This window comes from Anneissia japonica, unplaced genomic scaffold (genome assembly GCF_011630105.1).
Source record: "Anneissia japonica isolate Jap-2015-1 unplaced genomic scaffold, ASM1163010v1 scaffold401_len1656234_cov178, whole genome shotgun sequence".
Taxonomy (NCBI): domain Eukaryota; kingdom Metazoa; phylum Echinodermata; class Crinoidea; order Comatulida; family Comatulidae; genus Anneissia; species Anneissia japonica.
In genome coordinates this window covers 1,345,885-1,354,986 of record NW_022745982.1, presented here as the reverse complement: position 1 = coordinate 1,354,986, position 9,102 = coordinate 1,345,885, and the positions used below count along the sequence as shown (strand labels likewise).

At 34.8% G+C, this 9,102-nt stretch overlaps 2 protein-coding genes across 3 annotated transcripts in view; both read left to right on the top strand.

The window, feature by feature from the left end:
* The first annotated feature begins 414 nt into the window (after positions 1 to 414).
* On the top strand, positions 415 to 3,816 carry LOC117120127 (adenosine receptor A3-like). Of its 2 annotated transcripts, none has more exons than XM_033265140.1 (2): positions 415 to 655; positions 2,469 to 3,816. In XM_033265140.1, the coding sequence occupies exon 2, from the start codon at positions 2,480 to 2,482 to the stop codon at positions 3,500 to 3,502; it is 1,023 nt and encodes a 340-aa protein (XP_033121031.1). In that variant the 5' UTR covers positions 415 to 655; positions 2,469 to 2,479; the 3' UTR covers positions 3,503 to 3,816. The 2 variants fall into 2 exon arrangements, with proteins under 2 accessions (XP_033121031.1, XP_033121029.1); XM_033265138.1 differs by having other exon boundaries at positions 415 to 661.
* Positions 3,817 to 4,243: 427 nt separating this feature from the next.
* LOC117120134 (phospholipase B1, membrane-associated-like) overlaps positions 4,244 to 9,102 on the top strand; it is a 13,866-nt gene continuing 9,007 nt past the window's right edge. Inside the window, exons 1-5 of the mRNA XM_033265153.1 lie at positions 4,244 to 4,678; positions 5,651 to 5,754; positions 6,196 to 6,259; positions 6,497 to 6,555; positions 6,875 to 6,942. Coding sequence (XP_033121044.1) covers positions 4,570 to 4,678; positions 5,651 to 5,754; positions 6,196 to 6,259; positions 6,497 to 6,555; positions 6,875 to 6,942 — 404 coding nt within the window. The 5' untranslated portion in view covers positions 4,244 to 4,569. The remainder of the gene's footprint in view (positions 4,679 to 5,650; positions 5,755 to 6,195; positions 6,260 to 6,496; positions 6,556 to 6,874; positions 6,943 to 9,102) is intronic.

The following is a 9,102-nucleotide window of genomic DNA, read 5'->3' as shown; positions in this document are numbered from 1 at the left end:
ACAATTTTATTTTCATTTTCTCCTCCGTCTGGATGTTTTTGGAAGAAATATATATTAAATTAAAAAAGACAAATTTTATTTTTATTTTTTTCCTCCTTCCTCTGACAATCTTTAAAAAAATAAGTTTGCGAAACAAGGTATAGATCGTATGAATAAGAAATACAAAATAACATTTCGAAAAAAAAACTCTTAAGATAATGGGCATTTCCTAACTAGCAATTGTTAAGTGTAACCTATTAACCAACAAACTGTCGGTAACATTAGACAACAATGTTGGCGGTGAAATGGCCTATACAATTTTGTTTATCTCTTTTGGCTCTTTGATATTTATGAACTACCGGCAATATATAAATTTGAACAAAACTGTTGAGAACAGTGTCTATTGACTTCAGATGGGATTTGAGCCAGAACTTGAAAACAGTTAAGAATGGTGATTCCTGTACATTATAAGTTATTAGGCAGTTGGTCTCAAAGCGGAAGATGATCCGATGGTAACTGTTGCCAGTCTTCAATTAATGTAGGTCTACTTGCCGTAAATGTTTATAGCTCAGGTGACCTGCGTGGTTATATACTGGTAGGATAAACCTGTGGATGAAAGCTTTTGTTAATATAACACAGTTGATCTTGCACACCAGAACTTGAAAACAGCTTGATGGTAAAGGTAACTTTATTTCTTTCTTTAAAGCCAATCTTCGGAAGAAAAAAAAAACTTGATATTATGTTGTAGGACTACAACTGATTTTTCCAAAACTCAAAAAAGGGGTTAGACGAAAGCTCTGGAATGGTTAATGAGATAAACCTCTTTTCCTTCTTTCCCCCAATTTTTTAAATATTCAAAAATCTGAATCTCATTAACCGTTTCTAAGTTTTTCGTCAAACACCTTTTTTGTGTCTTCGAAAAATGAGTTGTACAACATCAATCTGTTTCCTCCGGAGACTGGCTGAATTGAGCAAATAAACCATAATTTTCAATTGGTTTAAATTAAATTATATTAAAATATAAATGTATCGTTTCGCCTATGCTGGAAATAATTCAATACCGTGGGAATATTTATTATATTTTTCTACGTTTTAAAGATTGTAAGTTGTTTAATATTTTAAAATTCTGTGATATTTTTTCATCTTCGAAACCTTGATCTGTGTATATTTTTGTCGTGATGTTCCCTTTCGTAGTTCATTCTGTAACAGAGGACATGATCGGATACAATTTTTTTTCAAACGGGAGGGGGGAGGGGTGTCGTAGGGAGTTTTCTGAGGCCCTATTGGAACATTTTGTGTTTGTATTCTATTTTTTTTTTTTTTAATACATGGCATTTTTTAAAAATGTAGTGGCAAAACAGGGTGGTACCCGTACCCCACCCCTGTTGGATTCGCTCCTGGGGAGGGGAAACGAATGGGCTGTTCCCAAAGTGGTTTATCCTTATGAGACCTGTATACAAAAATATAAACTGCACAAAAATCTCCAACGAGATTCAAGGTCCTGTCTTTGCGTCTCCTTACAGATAATTTAGGTATGGGCTCCTTGTTTTCCTTTTTCCTTGTCTATCCTGTTGTCATACTTCGTTTCTCCTGGATTCTGGAACGACGAAAAATGGAATAGAAAAATGGTTTCAGAATATATTACACTCATTTATAAGGAGCCAATTCCAAGAATGATTAAAGGCGCGAGCGTTATAACCCCTGGTACATGGTCACTGGATAACGTACAATGGCAAACCAGCACAAAGTGCAACTTCCTCTGCTCCCTGGGGAGTATCCCTAGTCGTTCGCTACTTCTTTAGCGCACGAAATTATTAACATTCAATGCCACAACATCCTACCAGGTACCCATTACTCCTGGGTAGAGAGAGGCAAACGTAGATAAAGTGCCTTGCCCAAGGACACAAGCAACTTGCACAGCGAGAGTTTCGAACCCCTGACCCCAAGGTTGGGAGTCCAAGCCACAATCGATGTGCCAACCACTTCTAATAGAAGTGTATAATTAATCTTAAAATATTTATCAGAAGATCCAAGATTTTTTCGTAAGCGGACGGATGTAAATTTGTCAGTAATACAAAAGGTGCGGTCAGAGTACCTTCAAATTAAATTGTTGGGATTAGCGAGGCCTACCATCAAATTCCACGAAATGCTTGCAACACAATTTCCGAGAATGTTGGTGCGTAATCTTCCTCGGTGCGGGTGTGGCCTCAAGTTTATAAATTGATATTTAAAATGTTTTGTTTTTGCTTTTTTTAAAAAAATGTATTCTAACGAAATAGACCTATTTAACTAAATACCATTCTGTGAGTAGATAATAACGGATATCGTAACTTTATTTTTAGTGCGTAATTCAGGTGCTCCAACAGCAAACTCAATTGTCTACTCAGCTAAGACATTATGCTACCGTTGGTGGCGTTCTATAACCAACTTTCTCAAAACCGGCTTTAGTAAACTTCATACTGTATACAATGTTTCTTTTTCATTAATAGTTAACCTGAAAATGAACATAGAAGACGGAAATACGACTGGGTCCGAATTTGATCCGCATTCAAATTGCACTCTTCCTGACATAAGGACAACTCCATTGTACCAAAATAAAAACGTATTTCTATTTTACTTGGTATCCTTCGTTATAATATGTGTTCTGATTCTTCTTGGAAACAGCATTGTTCTCTGGGCATTCGCTACAGACCAAAAAATTCGTTCTCGAAAGTATGTCTTGATTTTTAGCCTATGCCTTACTGATCTCGCTACGGGGTTTGTCATACCAATACAGATACTGGCGCCTCCCTCTGTGATAGACGCATTTGGGTTCTCTCTCCTCCTTATTTCTGTGTCAACGAATCTCGCTATAGCCGTCGACAGATTCTACATTCTGGTTGTTGCAAACTTGAACATTAGCCGAAAAGGGGCAACGGCTAAACAGTTGATTATTTTCTGTGTACTGTTATGGGTCGGCATTCTAGCTTTTATTTTACCGTGGACCATTTATCCGTATTACTATATTTTAATACTATACACCCTGGGTCCGTGGAGTGTTGTGGCAATAATGATCGGTGTAACTGGTCTATATATTTCCATATTCTACACCATGCGGAAAATGGACAAGCAGAAACAGAAAAAGTTAGGAAAGGGTGATTTTAAGCGGACCAAAATGGTAGTTCGTGCATACGCCGTCATTGTCGTCTGCTTTGGAGTTTGCTGGTTACCATGGTGCATTGAAGCAATACGCATAAGTTTCGAGAGCTACTTTACACCTGATAACCAGAGCTGTTATGTAGCCTCTATTGTAGCCTGTTTCCTGCTGAATTTTGGCTTACTGAATTCCGCCATTAATCCCCTCATCTACTGGAGAAAACTCCACGATTTTCGCCATGCTATAAACAACTTGCCGATCTTCAGGCGCTGTATGACTAGATGTTGCGTAGACAACCCAGAATCAACTACCGGAAGAACACGTATGCATAACAATTATCAAGATGGAACAGCGGTGTATGATGGACGCGAGGTTCAATTAGAATAACTGGTTATTTTAATTCCATCGTCGGTTCGATTTGGTCGACACCACATTCACTTACCCGGGACCGTCCTGCTTCCTATGCGCAAGGTAGATTCATCAGGCCTTTCTTTCAACAATGAGAACTCAGCGTTATCGCATGCTCGATAGATTGTACGTGACGTCATAACGTTCTAAAATCTTATCACAGTCGAAAGCTTCTTACTGGACTTGAACGATGAAATTAAATATGTAAATTTTTGCAAACTTTGTATATGTAAGTGAAGACACTGCTTTCCATTTTATGCTAAAATGTATATATATATGTGTGTATATATATATAATATTGGCCTACCCAATATTGGTTTCCAAAACCAATGTCAATGATATGGGGAAATCCTGTAACACTCAGAGGGAAAATTTATTATCTCAGCCTGTAACAGGCAGGCTAAACCCCCTTAATATCAAACTTACTTTACTTGCTTGCAGATTATCAGGGGAGCAATAGCTGTCTCTTATACACATCTAGATGTGTATAAGAGACAGATATTCAGTAATTGCATCTTTATCAGATTTGACCCTATACAAATACTCTAAATAGATAATCCTAAATGAACAAACGAATTGACTTCGACTTCGGCAGCACTTTTTTTTGACCTATTTTTTCTGAACTTACATTTAACAGCATACTCGTGGCCTACATCGCCGTACGGCATATTAAATATGCTCTAAAACAAAGTTGACTGAGTTGAAAAGATTCGCTTTACGTATTCTGGCACATTAATATTCTAAAATAGAAGAGTACAGATTCGATTATTATTTTTAATCTTGGCTAAACACCGCTTTGTTTGGTTTTAGATTACAAACACATAATGTAAGCTACTTAATAGCGAGATATGAATTTAATGCTCCCTCATATCAGTGTCGGGACTGCAATTATGTGTCTAATATTAACTACAGTGTCTGAAGTTTATTTCTGTGCCTCGTGAACTTGCATACAAAACGAGCTTCCTGCCTATCGAACACTTGGGAGAGGGTCCGCTCGTCGTTGTCATTCCTACAGACATATTATCCTATAATTACAACGCTTTAAGATGACCAATCTTGAATATTTAGCCACAATCGTTATAATTGTTCAGGTTTGTATTGTGTCGTCTGCCGTGCTGAACGAAGACGCAATACAGAGGGAAAAATACACACAACGTAAGTATTCATTTCCAGTGAGGATTGTCGGGAGTGGTAGGGAGGGGTAGCAATTTGTATGCACTTTGAAACAACGTGAACTTGAAACTATTAATAGTTAGACATTCGTCTCGTTATTTAAAAATCTAGGTAGGCCTACCCACAGTTTAGGATTTTCTACGTCACATCGTTTAGCATATGATTCTTGTAATGGTAGGCCTAGGTTTAGTGTAAGTCTCTGTTAAATTTATTTGGTAGTTCACACGGATTAAAGTTTCTAGTTAGCTGCCTCCACCATCTGAATCATCTCCGGCCGATGAGTCAATCTTTTTTTTTTCATTTTGTCACGTGGTTCACTTCTGTTATTCTATATACAGTATTCACATTGGCGGGAGTGATCTAATTAATTGTTGTTTTCAATTCAATAATTAATTTTAATAATAATAATAACAATAATAGCAAAAAAGAGCACACACAAACACTGCAAGCATAGGCCTATATCTCTTTATTATAATAATAATAATAATGCAAATAATAATAATGCAAATAATAATAATAATAATAATAATAATAATAATAATAATCTTAATAGGCTAATAATAATAACTATTATTGCATTATGATTATATTTCATTATTCCATTATTATATTAATATTATTATTGTTGTTGTTATCATCATTAGTAACATTTAAGTAGTGTTATCTCCGATAATTTATTCGTTTCTTTGTCAAAATTTATATAGAGTAATTAAGTGCAAGTGATCGTCACCATCATCATCATAACAACATCATCATTATCATCACTATCCTCATATCATCATCATCATCGTCGTCGTCATCGTCATAACAACATTAGTATTATTATCATCATCATCATAACATCATCGTCATCATCATCTTCATCATCACCACCATCATAATCATTATTATAATCATCTCATTATAATTATAAATGTTGTATCCGTCTGCATGTTTGTTTTTGTGTGGTTTCAGAAAAGTACGAGCGCTATCTAAACTACATCCAGTACCCTTCCCTTGGTGGTTTAAACTTCACAAATTTACCCGGATTTGACTGTTTTAGCTCACCAGAATGGCCTGTAAGTATTCATTGAGAAATAACCAATTTGAAAACACAGTTGCACAACAGTCTATTTTTAAGCTTCTACAATGCTGCTGTTGTTATATTATGTATAGTTTTAGGTACAGCATATATTGTTTATAGTATAGGCCTATGTAAGTTTCCGAACTAAAAGAGAGATAAAAAGAAATTGTTGTTGAAAAATTGATCAATTTATAATCAGGAATAGTTGATTTAATTCTTGACGATTGATTAGTTACTGAACTGTAATCAAACATTCCTGTCAAGGTTCAAGTAATATACTTTTGAGTCAGTATTTAATTTTCTTCAATTACAATATTGAGTCCTCATACTAAACACGATTGTTTGTCTGATGGAATGAAGATGTGCTTTACATTATCATATAGTGTCTGGTGCCTGGTTTTGAGAAATATTCTGCTTTTTCTTTCATATTTTGAAGGGTTTAAGAAGATTCGAATTTAAATGTAACGCCTTAACACCGTCCGATGTTGTGCCTGAAAACGGTAAAATCAAACAAATCATTTGTTTAATGTTGAAATAGATGATCATAGACTAGTATTACTATAGTATTAGTAATTAGGTTTAAACGTTGAGGGCGCAGTATTTAAATATGTTTCCAATATTGTAATGCGTTTTAACATATGAAATAGTTAATGTAATTGGTTACATCCATCACTTCCTAAAATTTCGTTGATATGTGATTGCCTAATTAACCTTTATGTACCTTTATCATTTTATAGTCCATTTACTTCGTCCAGCGGATATCAAAGTTATTGGAGCAATGGGCGACTCCCTCACGGTGGGTAGCCTAATTTTATTATGAATGTTAAAATACTCTGTCTCGAAACGAGTGCTTACGTCACACGTTTTAAGCTTGTCAGTGTGTATATAGTCTACGCTCTAAATCGTAGCCAATCACATTGACGAAAATTTCAGCACGTTTACGTTTTCAATAGTCACACCTACGCTAGATTATCATGTAAAAACACAAGACTGCCATCTTGAAAATACGTTAACTACCATACTTTTTGAACCATGACAGAATCAATATTTTAAGTTTCAATATTTTCTAAAACTGATGTAGGCCTAAATTTGTTTCTCCACATTGTCTTTACCAGGCAGCGAATGGAGCGGGTGCGTGTTTTTTACCTCAGTTAGCATTGGAGTACAGAGGAAAATCTTTCAGGTACGATACGTCACACGTTTTAAGCATGGTCGTCGTGTTTCTCTAAAGATGAACATTAACATTAACATTCAGATCCTCACGAGCCATAATGATAAATAATGTCCACATCACTTAGCCTAATGCTTGTTTTTTGGAATTATACACCGTGATTTCAGCGATTTTCTGCAATACAAATTATGAAGGTGTGTGTGTGTGGTTCTACTTTTTCTAGGTTTTTGTTGCTTATTGTTTTTTTATAAAAAAAAAAAAAAAGTTCCGTTATAAATTATTTCTTGCTAGTCATTTTCATAATTAAAATTGTTCAGTATTTCATTCCTTAGTTTGTTATTAAAAAGCATCAAATCAGAGACCAAGATTATAATATAATTGCATTATTATTTTTAAACAAGGAATTACAAATTCAGTTGAATTTACGTTTAGTTCAATTGCATTTTTTCTTAAGTCTAATTCTATCGAAGTAGAATCATAACAACAATTTACTTAATATATAAAATGCAATAAGAATTAACTCAACGCAATTACAAAGCTCTTGCGTTATTTCCTAGAACCAAACAAGGGTGGCGCCAGCGGGGGCCAGGGCATTCCCATTCCCCTACCTGTCGTGGAGAGGTGACCCCTGTCGGGTAGAAAAACAATTCGTCAATTAGTCGGGGAGAGAAAAAAATATATATATGTATCTTGTATATAGGCCTATTAGTAGACTCTCGATTAAAAAGGGCCTAAGCCTTTGAAACCCCTAAATTGGACCACTTTCTAAACATCTTAAGCGACGCGAAGCCATACCCACATTGCTTTCGTCAGGGAAATCTTCCCCCTAGTCGGTGGCGTCGGTCATCACTGGTCGGGGATCTCGGACCCCTCCCCACGTCGGGGAAATCAGGGCGCCACCCCTGGAACCAAATGAAAACATTTCCACAAAAATGAGTGTGTCATTCTGGCTAAAGATGTTGTAAAGTAAATTAAAGAAATAAAATGACACTTAAGTTGATTGTATTTCACTTACTAGGACGGTTTAGTAAATGAAAATAAAACTTTTCGAGTTTTATTTATATCATTTATTTCATAAGAATAAAAGTATACAAAATACAAATAACATAGAATTACAGATTTAACAGGAGTAATATAGACTGCAGACTGTAATGAGGATATAATATTTTAATAAATTATTCCTGTGACTCTTATGCTTAATTATCTATGAGTTGACCAGGTTGACCATGATTTGACCTACTGAGTTTTACGCGTGTCAAAGACATTTATATCCTGGTATTATTAATAATTAAAGTTGAATAAACCCATAGTAATCAATTATTGCATTGAACTGCTAATTTAAAAGGATCAATGAGACACATAAGGAAACCAGTCTCGCTGATTAACAGCTGTAATACTAAGAAAATCATTGCCAGTGACGTAACGACGAGCCATGGGCTCGGGGCGAGAAATCGTTGGAGCCCCTAGCGTACCAACATGTTCGCTCACGAAGGAAATACATCTAGCTGATTAACAACCCTAATAATAGGAAAGTCATTGCTACCCAATTTAATGATTTTGAAAAGAATACAGAGAATGTGTGAATTATACCACAGACCCTAGGGTCTGTGATTATACGTAGCCTAGATTAATAGCCGAGCAAATATCTTCTTGTTCTAATCTTTAGCCAAAGACTATCAAATTGTATATAACAAAAACGTGTGACATGCTTAAATATGGTCATAATGACTTCACATCATGACCATATATAGGCACATCATGACTAGCTTTGGCTGTGGTCTTGCGCGTTCATTGTCACAATGTTGATTATCCATGAAGCTATCCAAAAATAAAAACAAATGAAATTAAATATTTTGTTAAATAATTTTCTCATTATAAATAAAGACAACAAAATTCCTAATATATATATATATATATATATATAAACTACCAAAAGTCTAAAGAACAGAAGCTTGTTATTTTTAATGTATTTAATCTTGAATGTTCTAATTTTTCTTAATTCATGTAAAAAAAAAATATTTTAAATACAAAAGAATTTGTTTCTGTATTAGTTTCAACAAAGAAGTTTCTGTAATATGGGAGAAATGTTTTTGTTGTTTTTGTTTTTGTTTTTGTTTTTTTTTTGTTCTTGTTTTCAAAATGTCTATCTACTTTTAAATTTCGATTTTTAAT